Source organism: Rhinopithecus roxellana, chromosome 2 (assembly GCF_007565055.1).
Source record: "Rhinopithecus roxellana isolate Shanxi Qingling chromosome 2, ASM756505v1, whole genome shotgun sequence".
Classification (NCBI taxonomy): domain Eukaryota; kingdom Metazoa; phylum Chordata; class Mammalia; order Primates; family Cercopithecidae; genus Rhinopithecus; species Rhinopithecus roxellana.
In genome coordinates, this window is record NC_044550.1 from 37,427,593 (window position 1) to 37,449,337 (window position 21,745).

At 44.7% G+C, this 21,745-nt stretch overlaps 1 protein-coding gene across 2 annotated transcripts in view; it reads left to right on the forward strand.

Annotated features, from left to right (window-relative positions):
• The window catches only part of PPEF2 (protein phosphatase with EF-hand domain 2), a 42,728-nt gene continuing 20,983 nt past the window's right edge, over positions 1-21,745 (forward strand). Inside the window, exons 1-10 of one of the 2 annotated variants that reach the window (XM_030921281.1) lie at positions 1-295; positions 5,642-5,754; positions 10,454-10,581; positions 10,736-10,793; positions 12,618-12,793; positions 14,729-14,843; positions 16,166-16,212; positions 18,030-18,196; positions 19,590-19,628; positions 19,717-19,866. In XM_030921281.1, the coding sequence (XP_030777141.1) occupies positions 19,717-19,866 (150 nt within the window). In that variant the 5' untranslated portion in view covers positions 1-295; positions 5,642-5,754; positions 10,454-10,581; ... (4 more) ...; positions 18,030-18,196; positions 19,590-19,628. Of the gene's footprint in view, positions 296-5,641; positions 5,755-10,453; positions 10,582-10,735; positions 10,794-12,617; positions 12,794-14,728; positions 14,844-16,165; positions 16,213-18,029; positions 18,197-19,589; positions 19,629-19,716; positions 19,867-21,745 lie in introns of those variants that run through there. The other variant, XM_030921273.1, reaches the window with a different exon arrangement.

Genomic DNA, 21,745 nt, shown 5'->3' on the forward strand with positions numbered 1-21,745 from the left:
GCCTGATCTGACTGACATCGGGGGGTGCCTACTGCTTCGAGGCAGGAAGCCTGAATTTTCTTCCCTGTCACTGTGAATGCTTCGCCAGGGCTGTGAATGTCACCATTGCTTTTCAGGGAGAAAACATGCCAGACTAGGGCTGCACCTTCTTTATTGGCTCTGTAGGTCTAAAAGAAATCAGATCAGCCTGGGATCCCTCAGCCAACTCTGAAGACAGGATGGGGATCACGCCCGCATGTTAAAGAGATTTCTGTCTTGTTGTGTCTCATGGTAAATAAAAAACCCAGCAAAGAAGGTAAGAACTTTCTATCTAGCCTAAAGTAGAAATGAGTGAGACCAGGAGGGCGACAAACTTATGTTTTTACCTAGGAAATAAATACAGAGTTGTTTTGGCGACAAAGGTCAAAGACAGCTCCTCTGTTATCTATCATCTCATCCAGATGGGGTCTTTGCTATCTGTGTGATGAGATCTTCAAGTGCTGGGTGACCATTCTGCCCTGGATTTCTTGGGCTCACTTAGTGGACAGATTAACACTTTTTTTTTTTTTTTTTTCCTAAGAGACAGAGTCTCACTATGTTGCCCAGACTGGAGTGCAGTGGCTGTTCCTAAGTGTGATCATAGCATACTACAGCCTCAAACTCCTGGGCTCAAGCAGTCTTCTCACTTCAGCCTCCTGAGAAGCTGGGACCCCAGGCATGCCACATTACCACGTCCAGCTAATTTTTGTTTTTCATGATAATGTAAGGCATTGATGATGCTAAGTCAAATTTTAGAAGGAGAAAGGGTCTCACCCACTTTGGGTGAATGTGCTAATCACCTGGAGAGATGGCTCAGCTTGGGAAATCACAAGGGGGAGAAGACAGCTGGTGATTACCAAAGGTGCTGATTCAACAATCTCAGGCTCCCTCAAGCTCATTTTCCATGGCTGACCTTATGACGATTTCACGTTTTTAGTTTTTTTCCCTTGAGAATTATTCTACTTCCCCTTTCTATTCATTTCTCTTTTTTTTTTTTTCTTGAGACGGAGTCTCACTCTGTCACCCAGGCTGGAGTGCAGTGACGAGATCTTGGCTCACTACAACTTCCGCCTCCCCAGTTCAAGCAATTCTCCTGCCTCAGCCTCCTGAATAACGTAGCTGGGATTATAGGCACGTGCCACCATGCTCAGCTACTTTTTGTATTTTTAGTAGAGACAGGGTTTCACCATCTTAGCTAGGCTGGTCTCAAACTCCTGAGCTCAGGTGATCCACCCGCCTCAGCCTCCCAAAGTGCTGGGATTTCAGGTGTGAGACACTGCGCCTGGCCATTTTTCTTATTGATTTCTAGAATGTTCTCTGCTTGTCTGTAGATGACTCCATCTTCTTCTCTTAAGCAGCCATATGTGATACCTAGTCAGAGCCACTTTCTAATTTTTCTTATGTGTAAAAATTTTAGAAAAATATTTATTGATTTTTAATTATAAAAGCTGTAAAAGATGTATATAAGTTAAAAATGGAAATCTCTCACCCAACCTCATTCTTCAGAGGTAATTACTCTTAATAGCTTGGTGTATAGTCTTTTATTTTTATATACTTACTGATTTTTTTATACAGATGGTATCACACTAGGCATACTCTTCTGGAATTTGCTTTTCTTCATGTAACAATATATCTTGGGACCGTTTTCACATGATTGCATATCGACTTGCCTTGTTCTTTGTCATGGTGGAATACAATTCCATTGTTTTTAAAGCATCTTGATGTATTTTTTCGATTCTTTACTGATAATTTCTTAAGGTGCTTTTTGTTTGAGGAGGAGAAGGACTTTAAGAGATTTTTGAGGATGTCGTTTAAGAAAGTTCCTTATCTATGTTTTTCATGATGATGACAAACATTTGCAAAGTACTCCTCATATATAACCTCACTTTACGCTCCTAACAACCCTGTAATGAAGTTACCATTATCCATAAATAACAGAGAAACAGATGAGACCATGGAACCCCAAGGCAGGGATCACATGTGCCTTTGTTGTTATAATGGTAGCTGGGTACCCCTTTCCCCCTTCCACATGACCTAGGAAAACATATCCTTTTTGTCCTTGGTAACAAAAGGTCACCAAGAGTTAGTTACAACCACCTGATGGGAGACTTCATTTCTTTAATCTCTTGTGGTTGTTCTAAATAGTTATTGGTCCATGATAGATATCAACTTCCTTACTCTAGAGCAATGCTATATTTCTGTCTCCAATAAATTATTTGTAGGTCATCTTATTCATCTTATTCTGCCACTATTTTTGAATTCATAAATTCATGAGAAAAAGTTGCCTAAGGGCAAAAGAGGATTTATTTAACAAGAATCTTTGACCCAGCAATAATCACTATCCATCCCGCTGATTCATGTAGCATTGAAATAGTATGCCTTTTACTGCCTCCAAGAACATGTTTTTGATTGTTGATATTTAAAGATAAATATGGTATCAGATTCAGTCCATCAACATATATTGAGGTTTTACTGTATACTAAGCACTTTAAATATATTATTTATGATCCTTGAAGATATATAGATGAGAAACCTGAGTCTCTGAGAGTGTAAGTGCCCAAAATTGAGTGAGAAGGTGAACAAAAATTCTCACCCACATCAAAAACTCTTAAATACACAACTTGGCTATGCAGGCAAGTTACCAATGTATCAAAGCAACTTGTGAGTCACTGACAAGCAGAATCATTGCTGAAGTCCCTTCTAGCTCTAAAACTGTGCAAATATTTAGGAGCAGTTTTGTTGGTTTGGACATGATGGCTTCTCACTTTAACCCAAACTCAGATTCTGGTTTCATGACATCTCATAGAACTGGGAACCATTTGGCACACAAAAAGAGATCACAGTCTTTTTTCCTCTGGTTATTTATTCAAAATAAACTAGCCAACATAAGCAAGGTGAGACTTTAATTTTGATTTGCAAAGAAAAAGACAACAACTCTTTGATAATCCCCAATACCACAACCTTCAAAAATAGGGGAGGAGAGTGGGGTAGAAATGAGGTAGAGAAAAGCATAAAAGAAGTGGAATTCACTCTTGATGTTAAGTCAGTACATCTCACATTACCTCCTGAAGAAGAACTAGAGAAAGTGTCATCTTTGTTGTATAAAAAGAAATATAGCATAATGATCCCACTACACTTTGGATGTATATTCAAAGGAAGTGAAATCAGTATTTTGAAGAGACATCTGCATGCTCATGTTTATTGTAACATTGTTCACAATAGCCAAGACATAGGATCAACCTATATTCCCATCAGTGGATGAATGGATGAAGAAAATGTAGTATATATGCACAATGGAATACTATTCAGCCACAAAAAGGATGAAATCCTGTTCTGTGTGACAATATGGGTGAACACAATGGGAGGACATTATGTTGAGTGAAATAAGCCAGGCACAGAAAGACAAATACTGCATGATCTCACTCATATGTGGGAGCTAAAAAGAGATCATGAAAGTTGAGCATAGAATAATGGTTACTAGAGACTGGGGAAAATAGAATGAAGCAGGAGATGGGAAAAGTTGGTTAACAGGTACAATGTTACAGTTAGATAGAAGGAATAAGTTCTGGCACTCCATTGCACAGTAGGGTGACTATAGCTAACAATAATGCGTTGTATATTTCAAATAGTTAGAAGAGAGAATTTTGAATGTCCTCATAACAAAGAAATGATAAATATTTAAGGTGATGGATATGCCAATTGCCATACTTTGATCACACAATGTATACATGTATCAGAATACCACATTGTATCCCATAAATATGTATAATTATTATGTGTCAGTAAAAAATAAATAAGGTATAAAGTTTATTCAGTTAATATTCATGGAATCCCTACTATATGTCAGGCACTGTGCTAAATCCTGGGGTTAAAATGATGAATTTGCTTACAGTCTTTCTCTGAAGGAACTCACAGTCTAATAGTACAGAGATAGGAGATTAAATGTAATATGGTATTGCAGTGATGGAAATGTGAACAGGATATTCAGGAGCTCAGAGGAGGGGCATGTCAAGCTGGCTTCTTTAAGGAAGGTGATGCTTAAAGTGAGCCTTTAGGAATGAATACAGTTAGCCAGCTTAAGAGAAGTGGGATAGAAAGAACATTCCAGGTAAGAGCAAAAACACAGAGGTCATGGTAGTTAAAGTACAGAGTTTGAAGAAAGGGGAGAAGAGAGATGAGGCTTTTGGGGAAGATGTGTGTTTTGTTTTGTCTTGTTGTTATTGTTGTTTTTGTTGTTGTTTTAGGCAGAGTCTTGCTCTATTGCCCAGGCTGGAGTGCAGTGGTTCCATATCGTGGCTCACTGCAACCTCTGCCTCCCAGGTTCAAGCCATTCTCCTGCCTCAGCCTCCAAAGTAGCTGGGATTACAAGTGTGCACCACCACAGCTGGCTAATTTTTGTGTATTTTTAGTGGAGATGAGGTTTCACCATGTTGGCCAGGCTGGTCTCAAGTGATCAGCCCACCTTGGCCTCCCAAAGTGCTGGGATTACAGACATGAGCCATGACACCTGGCCTGGAAGATGGGTTCTATTTGGAGTCTGAGACACCCCAGTGAAATTTCAGGGAGCTGAGTATGTGGGGCTGAAGTTGAGGGATCATCTGGGATGGAGACAGAGATCTAAGAGTTAGGAAGTGATAGCTGAAAATGTGAGAGTTAATTAAACCAGCCAGGGAGCATATACCAAGTGAGATCAACAGATATTTGAGACTAGAATGCAAATGAAAATCAACATTTAAGGGACAGACAGAGGAAAGTGAGCTCAAGAAGCAGAGAGAATAAGTTAATCAGAAAGATGGGAGCAAACACAAGAGTCTGGTATCACAGAAGCTCAAGGTGTAGAATTGAAATAAAGGTGTGGTCTGGCCAGTCGTGGCGGCTCACACCTGTAATCCCAGCACTTTGGAAGGCCGAGGCGAGGCGAGGCGAGCCGATCACGAGGTCGGAAAATCGAGACCATCCTGGCTAACACAGTGAAACCCCATCTGTACTGAAAATACAAAAACGAAATTAGCCAGGAGGCTGAAGGGGGTAGAATGTCGTGAACCCGGGAAGCAGAGCTTGCAGCGAGCCAAGATCGCGCCACTCCAGCCTGGGCGACAGAAAGAGACTCCGTCTCAAAAAAAAAAAGAGAAAGAAAGGTGTGGCCTATGGAGACAAATGGCCTTGCTGTTCTGGCAAGGTAACGACTGAAAAGATGAAGGCATTAGAGACATCAGGAAAGGCTTTGATCAACAGTGAGGATGAAAAGGGTGATTTTGAGGGGAAGTAAAGAGAAAATCTGTAGTCTACCCTTGAGATAAATCTGGATGAGAAGAGAAGAGAGGTTGGGTGACAGAGGAATATAGGAGGTCAAGGGAGGAGGAGGTGGCAGATGAATTGCTTTGAGAATGCAAAATAAGAGATTTCAGTATATTTCTAGACTGAAAGGAAAAGGCAGTGGAAAGGTTGAAAATGGGAGACCTAGGGAATGACAAATGGAGGGAACTCTCGGGGGGGAACATCTTATGCACTGAGACTGGAGAGGTAGAGAGGATGATCTCACATGATTCATGGACAATTTGGCCCACCCGATTTAATACTCTGCCTGAATCTCCTATTACAGATTCTCTCTTCTTTTTGTCAGCAAACAGCTCACTGTCCTCTGGATCTGCTGCGTCCTACAGGAGCATTGCGCTTAAACTATGGGAAGCGGCACCTCCACCCGACATCATTTTGCTTTCCAGAATGCAGAGAGAGGTAAGTGTTTCCCACGTTCCAAACCAGCTGTGGGTACCACAAAGCCCATATTGCATGGAGAGGGTTGGGGGTTCTCAAGGTAGAAGCAGAAAACCCTTACATTTCTCCTCAGGCTAACTCTTAGAGGTCAACTTCTCCTTCTTGTGACATGCCCACCAAAATGTCCAGTTGAAGTATATTTGACAGAATTAAAATTTGCTCAGGGAGTTAGTGTTGTCCATTGGGGTTGATCCCAAACTACCCAAGTACAAACGAATGAAAGAAAAGGGGATGAAACATTCCAGGCAGAGGGTAGAGCATGTCCGAAGGTCAGGAGGTGGGAAGAAGGAAGCATGAGCTCCCTCTAGTGGCTAATCTAACAATTTTTAAAAAACAAATAGACCAGGAGTTGTGGGTCACACCTGTAATCCCAGCACTTTAGGAGGCTGAGATGAGAGAATCTCACTTGGGTCCAGGAGTTTGAAACCAGCCTGGGCGACAGAGCCAGATACCATCTCTACCAAAAAAAGAGACAAAGTCTTTCTCTGTTGCCCAGGCTGGAGTGCAGTGGCAGGATCTCTACTCACTGCAACCTCTGCCTCCTGGGTTCAAGTGATACTCCTGCATCAGCCTCCCGAGTAGCTGGGATTATAGGTGCCTGCCACCACGCCCTGCTAATTTGTGTGTGTGTGTTTTGTTTTGTTTTGTTTTGAGACGGAGTCTCGCTCTGTCGCCCAGGCTGGAGTGCAGTGGTGCGATCTCAGCTCACTGCAAGCTCTGCCTCCCGGGTTTAAGCTGTTCTGCCTCAGCCTCCCGAGTAACTGGGACTACAGGCGCCCGCCACCTCGCCCGGCTAGTTTTTTGTATTTTTTAGTAGAGACGGGATTTCACTGCGTTAGCCAGGATAGTCTCGATCTCCTGACCTTGTGATCCGCCCGTCTCGGCCTCCCAAAGTGCTGGGATTACAGGTGTGAACCACCATGCCCGACCTAAAAAAAAAAATTTTTTTTTTGAGACCGAGTCTCCCTCTGTAGCCCAGGCTGGATGGCAATGGCAGGATCTTGGCTCACTGCAACCTCCACCTCCTGGGTTCAAGCGATTTTCTTGCCTCAGCCTCCCGAGGAGCTTGGTCTACAGGCGGGTGCCACCACGCCCAGCTAATTTTTTGTATTTTTAGTAGAGACAGGGCTTCACCATGTTGACCAGGCTGGTCTCGAACTCCCGACCTCAGGTAATCTGCCTGCCTAGGCCTCCCAAAGTGCTGGGATTACAGGCATGAGTCACCACGCCCAGCAAAAAAAAAAAAATTAATTAGCTGAGTGTAGTGGTGAGCACCTGTAGTCCTAGATAATTGGGAGCCTGAGGTGGGAGGAGTGCTTGAGCACAGGAGTTCAAGCCTGTAGTGAGCTATGATCATGTCACTGCACTCCAGCCTCGGTGACTGAGTGAAACCATTTCTAATATGGTGGGGATATCAACTGCGATATAAATTGCAAATATTTTTTCCCAGTTTGTCATTTGTTTGGACTAATTTTGGAATTAGCTTCAGCTCAGGATTTCCTTATCTTGTGAATAACACGAATTCAACCCACACATGCCACAGGTTGAGACTTCCTATCTCACTGAGTTCTAGGCCAGCTCACCTTCTGCTACCACAGGGGCTGGTAGGCAGAGATGTATTAGATCGCGCAAGGTACAGAAACTTCCCCAGCTCCTGCTTTTTCACAGACAGTCCATTTACCACTCCCTGCCATGCACAGAATCCAAGAACTCACTCCCATCCCCATGTGGGTGTTAAACCCGCAGCTCCTGAGACATGTGTCTGGCCAAGATTCCCCTGGGGCCTGCCTGACTTCAATGCCTGTAACTGCCTTTGGTTATGGGTTCTATCTTCATTTCTGGCACCTGGAGATCTCCCTTCAATGCTTTTGATTTCAACTATCAGTTAAAAAGAAATTTAGCGGCCGGGCGCGGTGGCTCAAGCCTGTAATCCCAGCACTTTGGGAGGCCGAGACGGGCGGACCACGAGGTCTGGAGATCGAGACCATCCTGGCTAACACGGTGAAACCCCGTCTCTACTAAAAATACAAAAAACTAGCCGGGCGTGGTGGCGGGCGCCTGTAGTCCCAGCTACTCGGGAGGCTGAGGCAGGAGAATGGCGGGAACCCGGGAGATGGAGCTTGCAGTGAGCCGAGATTGCGCCACTGCACTCCAGCCTGGGCAACAGAGCGAGACTCCGTCTCAAAAAAAAAAAAAAAAAAAAAAAAAAAAAAAAGAAATTTAGCTCATTTTATGCAGCTTTTTTAATGTGTTGGAGTGTGAGGGAGTTCTACATCTGCTTAAGCATGCCGTTGGAAGTCGATATTAGGCTATTTTCCTTAAAGGGATGTCATGATTCATTAATTTTTTATTGGTTACCTTTTGGCAAGCTTATACTTCCATTAGAGAAAGGTACTTCTTCCTAAAGGCATCATGTTTTTCCCCTTTAAATCAGTGTTGTATATAGAGACATAAATATTCTTGACAAGATGATAAAAATAAGAGGGTAACCATCAAAAAAATTCTCTGTTCTATTTTTCTTAAATAATTTATCTGTTCTCCCACACCCTACTGTGCATTGCCTTGGTTCACAATTTTCTCACAGTGTTGTTACATGTAGAGTTTTTACAGCCCAGGTGTATTTGTAATTTGTACCCTAATAATTTAGTTTACACATGGCCCAAGTAAGAAGGGCCTATACCTTTTTGCATTGTGCTATTAAAAATACATAATAGGTTAAAGGATTTTAAAAGATCCAGAGCCCATCTCAATTAAAAGCAAGCCAGCTCCCCGCCACACCCTACCAGATAGCCAACTGGGAGGAAGAAAAGAAGAGGGAGAATGAAAGGTGTTGCCCGCTTCTGCTGCCTGAGTAGCCAAAGCAAGACTGAGCATATAATACGTATGTCTCATCATTGGCAACACTGGCCTTAGAATGCTCAGGGCAAGGCGTTAGCAGACAACATTGATGTCCATGATCTTCCTCAGTAGTCCTTAACTTTAGCACAAGTAAGAATTAAGTACGGAGCTTGTTAAACCTTCAGATTCCTTCCTGGATTCCACCCGTAGAGATTCTGATGTTGCAGGTCCAGGGTGAGGTGTAGCAACCTGCATGTTTACCAGGAATCTCTAAAGAATCTGTGGCACCAGCCCTGGACCTCTCATTCACTATTCTCTTTTGTGTGTGTGTGTGTGTGTGTGTCAGAGTCTCTAGCCCAGGCTAGAGTGCAGTGGTGCAATCTCGGATCACTGCAATCTCTGCCTCCCAGGTTCAAACGATTCTCCTGCCTCAGGCTCCCAAGTAGCTGGGATTACAGATGCCTGCACCATGCCCAGCTAATTTTTGTATTTTTAGTAGAGATGAGGTTTCACCGTGTTGGCCAGGCTGGTCTTGAACTCACTTCAGGTGATCTACCAGCCTCAGCCTCCCAAAGTGCTGGGATTATAGGTATGAGCCACCGCGCCCGGCCTCATTCACTATTCTGAACATGGTTTTACATAAGTCAGTCAGTGGGGTTCAACCTCATCTCTTATTATTTAGCGAGTGCCTTTGAGAAATACTAGTAGTACGAATTTTGTTTTCATAGGAAATCAAGCTTAGCTTTGTTTAAATTCCTCCCAGCTTCTCTTTTGCCACGTCACCATCATCTTTCCTCTTAGGAAAATCAGCAAGAATTCTATTATCTCTCTAATGCAAACTAAATGTATTAAATCAATCTGTCTACTATTTATGAGGTTGACCTGAGTCAGCCTGCAGGGTGTCTAATCCAGCTTTATCCACAAATAGTCCATTCATCACCAGCAACGTATCTAGGCCTTGGAGCTTAAAAAGAATCTAGTTATGTGGACAGCTGTTCCCTTCTCTGGCAACAATACTTGACCACAGTTCCTAAACCTTATATAAAGACCAAAACTCTACACCCTAACCTGCCCTACCTGGTCACCTGGCATAGGTCCTGGCAAAAATGAGAGGCCCAGGGCCATGTGGGGGACTGCATGGTCAGTGCTCTCTATCTTATGATGGGGGTGCTTAAAGCCTGCAGGGATGTCACGGAACTGGGGGTGGCAAGCATGGGAGCTGGGAAACACTTGCTGCCCCCTGACATCGTAGGATGCATTCATTTGCATATCTGTCTATTGTTTGTTCTTCCCAGTCTTCATCTGGTCCCACCCCTTTTCCAGATGAGGACATTGAGGCCCCAGATGACTTACCTGAAGCCACAGAGCTTGTCAGGGCAGTTCTAGGTCTAAAACCCAGGTGTCCTGACATCCAGTCTATTGTCACAATATCAAAATATCCACCCCATTCCCGCATTATAACCTGTCAGGGATGCTGCATCCTTGCAGGAGAGTTTACATCTCCTTCTCAGAATCCTGGCAGTCCAACCTTTTCATCCCTACACAGAAATGTTTTCATCAAGACATGGGAATTCTAATAAACCTACAGTGATATTAGTATAACTATCAGGCAGGAATGAAGGGGAGGGGCTGGAAATGGGGAAAAACACTATTGCCAGCAGAAAGGGAGATACTTCTTATGGGCCTCAATGGGTAGTGCTTCCGCTCCATCTTCTCCTCACATATACAGTGGGAGAGGGCTGAGCAGCTTCCTCTCCCTACCCCCAATCCCCTGGCCCAGGGAGTCCCACCTCACAGGCTTGCTTCTCCATCGGTGTCATAGCCTTCAAGGCAGCAGCCCTGATCCAGAGATGGTACCGGCGCTACACGGCCCGCCTGGAGATGAGGCGGCGTTGCACCTGGAGCATCTTCCAGTCTATAGAATATGCTGGGCAGCAAGACCAAGTCAAGGTACAATGAGATGTGGGACGGGGCCACCTCCTGCTCTGCCTTTCAGCCCTTGGGCAGCAGGGCTCGGGTGCTCCGAAGGTGAGGCCAGCCGGACCACTTGTGGGTTCTCTTTTCCCTCACCTCTAAAGCCACATCTCCTTGGCTTCTTCTGCAGCTCCATGACTTCTTCAGCTATCTCATGGATCACTTCATCCCCAGCAGCCACAATGAGAGTGAGTATGAACTGCCACATGTCATGTCCTCCTGTCCCAAGGCCACAGATTGCAGGGTGAGGTGGGGGATGCTCAGGGAGTGAAACCGTGAATCTGATGACAGCCAGGGAATAAGCAAGGGACTGACAAGTAAAAGGCAGACTGGGGTTTCATGCCAGGTTCTCCCAAACACACACCTGGAGAGAAGAGTTTGAGTGCAAGGAGTTCATTTATTAAGTTCAAGAAACTCTGGGGATGGGTGGGGAAGGGATTCAGGAAAGGAACGGCAGCCAGTCCAACAACTCAGTGTGCCTGGGAAATAGTGCAAAACACAAGCCTCAGAATTATCCCCGCTGCAGGCAGAGGGAACTGGAGTTTTTCTGTGTCAACTCCAGGGAGTCATTGGTTGAAAGCAGCTGGGGAGGTGGGAGGGAAGAATAGGAGGCTTTTTCTTTTCTTTTCTTTTTTTTTTTTTTTTTTTTGAGGCGGAGTCTTGCTCTGTCGCCCAGACTGGAGTGCAGTGGCGCAATCTCGGCTCACTGCAAGCTCCGCCTCCCGGGTTCACGCCATTCTCCTGCCTCAGCCTCCCGAGTAGCTGGGACTACAGGCGCCCGCCACCTCGCCCGGCTAGTTTTTTGTATTTTTAGTAGAGACGGGGTTTCACCATGTTAGCCAGGATGGTCTCAATCTCCTGACCTCGTGATCCACCCGTCTCGGCCTCCCAAAGTGCTGGGATTACAGGCTTGAGCCACCGCGCCCGGCCGTCTTTTCTTTTTCTTTTTGAGACAAGGAGTCTTGCTCTGTCACCCAGGCTGGAGTGCAGTGGCATGATCTTGGCTCACTGCAACCTCTACCTCCCGGTTACAAGTGATTGAACTTCAGACACCCGAGTAGCTGGGATTACAGGGGTGTGCCAACACACCTGGCTAATTTTTTGTATGTTTAGTAGAGACAGGGTTTCACCATGTTAACCAGACTGGTCTTGAACTCCTGGCCTCAAGTGATCCACCTGCCTCAGCCTCCCAAAGTGCTGGTATTACAAGCGTGAACCTCTGGGCCCAGCCAGGAGGCTGTTAATTCCATAGCATTTCTGGCCTGCCACCCAGATCCAGGAAATATGCCCTCAGTCTAGAGATGCAGATGCTGGCAGCTGGAAGCTGCTGGAAGGCACTGCCAGGTCTGATGCACCTGTTGCACTCACTAAATGCAATATAAATGCCTGTGAATGATTTTTCCACCCTGGCTTTCCCCTTTCCTTCTGCTTGCAAATCCAGGTCCCTACATTTCCGTACTCTCTAAGTCTGACAAATCTTGATCTTTTAGAATAAAAGTAGAAAGCATGACTTTTTCCTCCTGCCCATGCTAGTCTGTTGTCACTTTCTCCTTCCTTTTTCCTCTTCTGTGCTGGAGCTGAAGCTGAAGCCAGATTAACCATGTCCTGCTTCAACAGTCCAGGGAAGGACTTTTTTTTTTTTTTTTTTTTTTTGAGATAGGGTCTCACTCCATTGCCCAGGGTGGAGTGCAGTGGTGTCATCTCAGCTCACTGAAACCTCTGCATCCCAGGCTTAAGTGATCCTCCCATCTCAGCCTCTTGAGTAGCTGGACCTACAGGTGTGCGACACCATGGCTGGCTAAAGTTTTAAAATGTTTTTGTAGAGACAGTTTCCCTATGTTGCCTAGGCTGTTCTCAAACACCTGGGCTCAAGCAATCCTCCCTCCTCGGCCCCGCAAAGTTCTGGGATTAGCGGTGTTAGCCACCGTGCCCAGCCAACGACTATTCTATAGCATCCGCAGACTGCATGATCAGATGATCATAAGCTGATCCACCTTTTCTATCGGGACTAGGGGACTTCCTGACCCGCATGTTCACTGAGGACAGATTCGCCCAGGACTCTGAGATGGAGAAATGCAGTGACTATGAGTCCATAGAGGTACCCGACAGTTACACGGGGCCACGCCTCTCCTTCCCACTCCTGCCTGACCATGCAACTGCCCTGATAGAAGCATTCAGACTGAAACAAGTAAGCTCACCTGGGGAACTTGGGTCAGAACCAACTCCATGAAATGTGTAAAGGGAGACCAAACCCAGCACAGAAAGAATGGCCCCAGATTTAGGATGTTCATGTCATGTGTCCACTAGAGAGGTTCTACCCCTGCTGTGCTTAGCCAGGATCTTGCGGTCAATCAGCCAGTTCTGACGACTGAAAGCTTTTCTTCCTAATCGCATAATCTCTCATTGTTCATTCATCCCACACATAACTACTGAGTACTGCTTTGTGCCCCACACTGCTCTGGGCTCTGAGGATACAGCAGTGAACAAAACAGATACAATCTCTGCCCTTATGGGGCTGGCTATCCATCGGGGAGGCAGACAATGAACAATAAATAAGACAATTATGCTGTATATTAGAAGGTGATGAGAGCTATGGAAAAGAACAAACTAAGTTGTGGGTGGAAGAAATAGCAGTTCTTTTTTTTTTTTTTTTTTTTGAGACGGAGTCTCGCTCTGTCACCCACGCTGGAGTGCTGTGGCCGGATCTCAGCTCACTGCAAGCTCCGCCTCCCGGGTTCACGCCATTCTCCTGCCTCAGCCTCCCAGGTAGCTGGGACTACAGGCGCCGCCACCTCGCCCGGCTAGTTTTTTTGTAGTTTTTAGTAGAGATGGGGTTTCACCGTGTTAGCCAGGATGGTCTCGATCTCCTGACCTCGCGATCCGCCCGTCTCGGCCTCCCAAAGTGCTAGGATTACAGGCTTGAGCCACCGCGCCCGGCCTAGAAATAGTATTCTATAGAGTTGTCTGGGAAGGTGATTTCTGAGCAAAGGTCTAAGGTGGTGAGGAATGCGCAGGGGAAAGAGCATTCCAGGCAGAGGGAGGAACACATAGAAAATCCCTGAAGCAGAAACTTGCCTGGACTGTTCAAGAACCTCAGGAGGCCACTGTGGCTGCAGAAGAGGGAGCCGGGGAAGAGTAATGGAGGTGAGGGGGGTGGACTTTTATTCTTCTGAAAAAGACAGGGAGACAGCAGACATAGGAATGACATAACCTGACTTGTTTTTTTGTTTTGTTTTATTTTCTTGAGATGGAGTCTCGCTCTGTAGCCAGTCTGGAGTGTAGTGGTGCAAGATCAGTTCACTATAACCTCCGCGGGTTCAAGCGACTCTCCTGCTTCAGCCTCCCAAATAGCTGGGACTACAGGTGCCCACCACCATGCCTGTCTAATATTTTTATATTTTTAGTAGAGATGGAGTTTCACTGTGTTAGCCAGGATGGTCTCGACCTCCTGACCTTGTGATCTCCCCACTTCGGCCTCCCAAAATGCTGGGATTACAGGCATGAGCCACCACCCCTAGCCCTGACTTGTTTTTTAAAATAATCATTCTGGTTGCTGTGTTAAGACAGTGTAGGTGGCCAGGGCCAAAGCAGGGAGACCAGTCAAGAGACTACTGCAATAGTCCAGGCGAAAGACGATAGTGGCTTGGAACTCTGATGGTAGGGTAGAGGTGGCGAGAGATAGTCAGTTTCTGGCTCTATGTCAGAATTCAATCCTTCCCCTCTTCCACATGAATGTAACTCATTGCAGGAGGAGCTGAGCTGATAAATTCCAGTAATGACAGGATCAATCAGTACCATCAACACACCTGCACTTAGTCATACTTTACTGAGACAATCACATGGTCCTCCCATGCTAAAGGCAAGGAAGGGTTTAATAGAGTAGACAGGAAAGAGAAAAGTAGCTCAATATTTGCAGGAGGAACAAGTGGGGATGATGAAAAGCAGAAACAAGGGCAGAAGTTGGGTGAAAAAGGAAGAATCCGTGCATAGTCCCAGGAGCAGTTTACTGGGGTTACTTTTGGAGTCTTGGGTGATTGGGGTTGTTAAGCAGTAAAGGTAAGGACCATTTTCCCTCACGAATATCAGCGTGGTTTTCTTCCCTCCCTCCGCTTCCTCCCAGTAGCAGCTCCATGCTCGCTACGTCTTGAACCTTTTGTATGAAACCAAGAAACATCTGGTGCAACTGCCAAACATCAACCGGGTCTCAACCTGTTACAGCGAGGAGATCACAGTGTGTGGTAAGAGCCAGTCAGAAATAGCTTTCCGTGCTAGACTCAAACAAGAACGCTCTACCTGTGTGGGGATGCAAGAGGAGGGAGATGTGATGATAAGCCAAGTTTAACCCCTTCAGATTCATGATTTGCATATTCACTCCACATTTACTTAAAGAAGAGGTGATGGTGCAGCGAAGGGGACCACGGAGCTCAGGGCCCAGCCTCTGCTTTATTTTCCCAAGTAATTCATATTGACTCAAACTCATGTTCTTCATTCAAAACAAAATCTCTGCAAATAACCAGACCCTCCTTGTTAGAAGATGGTTTATTTAATGGTACTTGAGAAAGCCCCGATGACTAGCAAATTATTCCTCCCATCCACACACATTCCTCTCCTGGAAAGAAGTCCTGTTAATGGCTGCTTTCCCCATCTTATGTTTCCAGTGATTTTTAACATCCACTGTAGACTGACGTACCACACCTTAACCTAGTGGAGGGAGGCTCCAGTGCACGAGGGATTGTAACTGGCACTGCTGGGGGCACCTGCAGCCTGCAGATAGGTCTTGCTTGCCTTGCAATGTTCATAAACTTTTAAAAATGGTATTTCAACATTTGAAATTTGTAGGATTTTATATTAAGGTCTAGATTTTGCTTTAAAAGTCTTCTGAAAAATCTTCTAACACTGGCTCATAAGTGAGTAGCTGCTTCCTACTTTAACATGGGCAAAATCTCTCCGGTTCTCATCTAGGTTTGCAACTCTGCATTGTTCTGTCCCACCTTTGCTTCAATAAAAATGTAGTTCATTTACTATTTACAATAATCAGGCAGAAAAAATATTATGCCTTCTGCTTTCTTTTTTTTTTTTTTTTTTTTTTTGAGACGGAGTCTCCCTCTGTCGCCCAGGCTGGAGTGCAGTGGCCGCGATCTGGGCTCACTGCAAGCTCCGCCTCCCGGGTTCACGCCTTTCTCCTGCGCCAGCCTCTCGAGTAGCTGGGACTACAGGCGCCCCCCACCAGGCCCGGCTAATTTTTTCTGTTTTCAGTAGAGACGGGGTTTCACCGTGTTAGCCAGGATGATCTGGAGCTCCTGACCTTGTGATCCACCTGCCTCGGCCTCCCAAAGTGCTGGGATTACAGGCGTGAGCCACCGCGCCCGGCCGCCTTCTGCTTTCAATACTCTCTCTGCAATAAGGAGAAGTTATATTTATCCTTATCTTGTATATGGAAAACTTAGTAACTGTAGGGTCTTGTTGTCAGATTCTTCTGGGTATTTTCTTTCTTATAATAAAAATTAGAAGCACTGGTAAGGAACAATCAGAACTGATATTCTTTTTCTATCTTTGTTAGGAGACTTACATGGCCAATTGGATGACTTAATATTTATATTTTATAAGGTATGAATATTCAAATTAAGTTGCTTTCTTGCTCTGAAGCTTAATGTAGAAGCTCAAATTCAGTATCAATTGAACAAATGCTTAAATATTACTTGAATTTTTAAAATATTATTTTTTATTTTTATTTTTGAAATGAAGGTCTCACTCTGTCACCTAGGCTGGAGTGCAGTGGTGAGATCTAGGCTCACTGCAACCTCTGCCTCCCAGGTTCAAGCAATCCTCCCACCTCAGCCTCCCGAGTAGCTGGGACCACTAGTGCATGCCACCATGTCCTTATTTATTTATTTATTTATTTATTTATTTATTTTTCTTTTTCAAACCCTTGTGTCGAGGGCTGACTTTCAGTAGATCACAGCGAGGGAGCTGCTCTGCCCAGTACGAAATCCCGACCCAGAAGCAGGTCATCTACGAATGGTTTAATGTCAGATTCCCCACGAATGTGCGCTGCGTGACGAGCTAGGGGGCTGCCGCCTTTCCCGCCGCACCCGGTTTCCCAGGAGGAGGGACTCTCTAGATTGGCCCCGGGTCCCTGTGCGCTTGCGGGGCTGAACTGCCCGCCGGCCAGGACGGCAGGAGACCGGCTATCCCAGGCCATTGGGAGACCGGCTATCCGAGGCCACTGGGAGACTGGCTATCCGAGGCCAACAGAGGCTCCGAGGCCAACCGAGGCCCCGCAGCTCTGCCCTATGGTTCCACCTGGGCGGGATTCTGACTTAGAGGCATTCAGTCAAAATCCCACAGATGGTAGCTTCACCCCATTGGCTCCTGAGCCAAGCACATACACCAAATGTCTGAACCTGCGGGTTTGGCAGCAACAGATCATCAGTAGGGTAAAACTAACTTGTCTCATGATGGCCAAATTTTTTATATTTTTTATAAAGACAGGGTTTCACCATGTTGGCCAGGCTGGTCTCGAACCGCTGAGCTCAAGTGATCCACTCACCTCAGCCTCCCAAAAGTGTTGGTCTTACAGGTGTGAGCCACCGCGCTCAGCCTAAAATACTATTTTTAATAATATTTGCTACTCTGCTGCAGCAAATACATAATAGAAAAGTCAGCACTGTATTATATTCTAGTAAATTTTTGCAATCTATTTAACAAATATAAAATGTTCGATTAATAACTAGAAGGGGCCAGGTGCAGTGGCTCATGCCTGTAATCCTAGCACTTTGGGAGGCCAAAGTGGGAGGATCACTCGAGGCCAGGAGTTTGAGGTCAGCCTGGGCAACATAGTGAGGCCCTGTCTCTTAAAACATAAATAAATAAATAACTATTCAGCAACCGATTTTCTTTCTTCCACATAAATAAAACTGATTATTATCAAAACAACCAAAGGCTATTTTCATATATATTTTAGTTATAATGTGTAGAACATATAACAAGGGAGATGAGTATAATTTTTTTAATGGAATATTACTTTCTACACATACTACATTTCCCAAAGCATTTTCCTATGCATTATCTTGTTTAATCCTGAGAAATCTATGGCAGGCATTATTATTTCTAGTTAAAGATAGTGTGGCCAGAACTTAAAACTGGCCTTCGCATCACAAGTTTGGTGCCCTTTGCTCCACACCACATGGCAACACTCAGGCTTTGTCTAAAGGAGCATCTCATAACCTTAGCCTCTCTGAAAAGGAAATATAAGATCCATAGAAGTTATTTCCATCATTTACTGATGTTTCATGCTTGAGGAGACCTAGAAAGCACAGAATTGGTGTTAGACATGATGTGATTGTCAAATGCCTATTGGTTTTAACCTAATTTCCTATTTCCTTCCTCCCATTCATTCTTTGACTGGTCTCCTTGTTGAAAAGAATGGCCTCCCATCACCAGAACGGTCCTATGTGTTCAACGGTGACTTTGTGGATCGAGGCAAAGATTCAGTAGAGATCCTGATGATTCTTTTTGCCTTCATGCTGGTTTACCCCAAAGAGTTCCATCTTAACAGAGGAAACCATGAGGACCATATGGTGAACTTACGGTACAAGTCAAAACATGCTTGGGTAGTTGATGTTTGTTTGTTGTGATTGTAAAATGTTATTCCTCCAGAACTTCTTATTTGTTAAATGACTTTAAAACTAGTTTTCCAATTTTTTAAAAAAGCAGAATACACAATATATAACATTAAAAAAAATTTTTTTTTCTTGGAGACAGAGTCTCCCTTGGTCACCCAGGCTAGAGTGCAGTCATGATCTCAGCTCACTGCAACCTCTACCTCCTGGGTTCAAGTGATTCTCCTGCCTCAGCTTCCCAAGTAGCTGGGATTACAGGCATGCACCACCATGCCCAGCTAATTTTTGTATTATTATTAGGGACAGGGTTTCACTATGTTGGCCAGGCTGGTCTCAAACTCCTGACCTCAAGTGATCTGCACCCCCTTAGCCTCCCAAAGTGCTGGGATTTACAGACGTGAGCCACTGCACACAGTCAGATGTTTTTTTGAGATGGAGTTTCACTCTTGTTGCCCAGGCTGTGCAATGGCGTGATCTTGGCTCACTGCAATCTCCACCTCCCAGTTTCAAGCGATTCTCCTGCCTCTGCCTCCCAAGTAGCTGGGATTACAGGCACCCGCCGCCGTGCCCGACTAATTTTTTTTTTTTTTTTTTTTGTATTTTTAGTAGAGATGGGATTTCACCATGTTGGCCAGGCTGGTCTCGAGCTCCTGACCTCAAGTGATACGCCCACCTCGGCCACCCGAAGCGCTGGGATAACAGGCATGAGCCACCGCGTCCAGCCCAGAATTTTTATTTTTTTATTTTTTTTGAGACGGAGTCTCACTGGGTTGCCCAGCTGGAGTGCAGTGGTACAATCTCAGCTCACTGCAAGCTCCGCCTCCTGGGTTCACAACATTCTTCTGCCTCAGCGCCCCGAGTAGCTGGGACTACAGGCGCCCACCACCACACCCGGCTAATTTTTTGTATTTGTAGGAGAGACGGGGTTTCACCGTGTTAGCCAGGATGGTCTCGATCTCCTGACCTCATGATCCACCCACCTCAGCCTCCAAAAGTGCTGGGACTACAGGCGTGAGCCACCGTGCCTGGCCCAGAATTTTTTTTTTTAATTTACACATTATTTTACTATTCCAATGAAACCATTGAATTTGTTTTTGCATACACATACTCTATCATATAAACAATAGAGATTCATGATAGTAAAGTAGGAGATACAGATAAGCAAAAGGAAGAAAATTAAAATATCACATAATTTATCTACCCAGGGATAATAATTGTAAACATTTTGGTGATTATTCCTCAGTCCCTTTTCTATGTACTTAAGTACATATACCCAGAATATGCATTCTTCCGAAAATGTGATTATACCCTGATTATTGTCACCCAATTTACTCTAATATCTATTTGTGCTTCTAAATCTAGATATGGCTTCACCAAGGAAGTGATGAACAAATACAAGGTGTGCTGCCTTTAAAGACAAAAGTTTCTCTTAGTTCAGATAAGTTGAGTGAATTATTTGATGACATTTTGTTCATCTCATTTTTTCCAGATGCATGGGAAGGAAATACTAAGAACCTTGAAAGATGTTTTCTGTTGGCTTCCACTGGCCACTCTGATAGATGAGAAAGTTCTAATTCTTCATGGTGGGGTGTCAGACATAACTGATCTGGAGCTTTTGGACAAAATAGAGAGGAACAAGGTAGTGGTTAATGAAATAATACAAATTTCACCATAATGCCCAGTCTCATTGCCAACATAAATGTTGTCTTACATGCTGACTGCAGTCAAACTCATCATGGCTGACAGTGTGGAGGCTGTTAAGAGTGTGGAGGCTGGGCACAGTGGCTCCTACCTATAATCTCAGCACTTTTAAAAGACAGGAAGATTGCTTGAGACCAGGAGTTTGAGATGAGTCTGGGCAACATAGCAAAACGCTGTCTCTACAAAAAAATTAAAAACTTAGCTGGGAGTGGTGGCATGGACCTGTAATCTTAGCTACTTGGGAGGCTGCAGTGAGCTCTGATTGCCATTGCACTCCATCTTGCCGGGACACAGCGAGAACCTATTTCTAAAAAAAAAAAAAAAAAAAAAGATTGACAATCTGCAGTTGGGCTAGGGGGCAAGTGTGCTGCAGTCACTTTATCATGTCTACCATGTACATGCTAGTGGGGAGTAGCAACCAGTGCCGCGTTATCTGCCATTGGATCTAGATAATTCTAAACACTACCTCTCAATCATTGTCACCTAAAGAGCCTATGTTTCCCAAATAATTCATATTACCTTCAATTAAAGTCAAGAAATATGTATTTAGTGCCTACTACTACATTCAGAGAGGGTGCTAGTTGGCAGAGAAAAAGATGAAGATCAATTTCAGTTAAACTCAACAAGTATGTTTCGAGTGCTTACTATGTGCAAAGAAAGTGTTAGGGAGATAAAAAGATGAAACAGAGATGGTGCCTGCCCTAAAGGAACACACAATAACCAGAATGCGTTGGGGTTGGGGGTGGAAGAGTGTGAGACAGAATGTATGATTTACCAACAACAATAGATTTCTATTTCCCATTTCATTTTGGAAATGAAAACCTAGAAAGCAAAGGTTCTATTTTCTTTCACTTAACTCTTAAACTTGACTCATCCCACACAGGAAATGCTGCTACAACATCCATAACAACATTTTCCTGGGAAGTTCCAAAGACAGGGAACTCATCACCACACAATCAGTCTACTTCAACTTTGGGCAATTCTAATGGATATGGATATGAAAGTCTATGTATATGAGACGTATATGAAATGAAAGAATATGGCTTTAGAGTCAGACAGACCGGGGTTTGAATCCTGGAATAGGCAATTGTTGGCTGAAATGGTGGTTTGGTTCTATGAAGTTGTCCAGAGACCCAGGTTTCTTGTTACTCTGCCACCCTAATGTGTGGTTTCTAGACTTAGATACTATTTAGCAAGTAAGGATACGACTCCTTGTGGTTTGGCAACTAGAAACTTCTGTGTGTCCCTGTACACCCAAACTCAGTGTTTTCACTTACACATCTGTTTTATCTTTTTCTGTTTGTTTGTTTTTGAGACAGGGTCTTACTCTGTCACCCAGGCTGGAGTGTGGTACCATGATCACAGCTCACTGCAGCCTTGACCTCCTGGGCTCAGGCAATTCTCCAGCCTCAGCCTCCTGAGTAGCTGGGACTACAGTCACACACAATCATGCTTGGCTAATTTTTTAAAAAATTATTTGTAGAGGGCCAGGAGTGATGGTTCATGCCTGTAATTCCAGCACTCTGGGAATCGGAGGCGGGCGAATCACGAGGTAAGGAGTTTGAGACCAGCCTGACCAACGTGGTGAAACCCTGTCTCTACTAAAAATACAAAAATTAGCCAGGCATGGTGGCGCGCACCTGTAATCCCAGCTACTCAGGAGGCTGAGGCAGGAGAACCGCTTGAACCCTGGAGGCAGAGGTTTTGGTGAGCTGAGATCGTGCCACTGCACTCTAGCTTGGGCAACAGAGCAAGACTCTGTCTCAAAAAAAAAAAAAAAAAATTATGCCGGGCACCATGGCTCACGCCTGTAATCC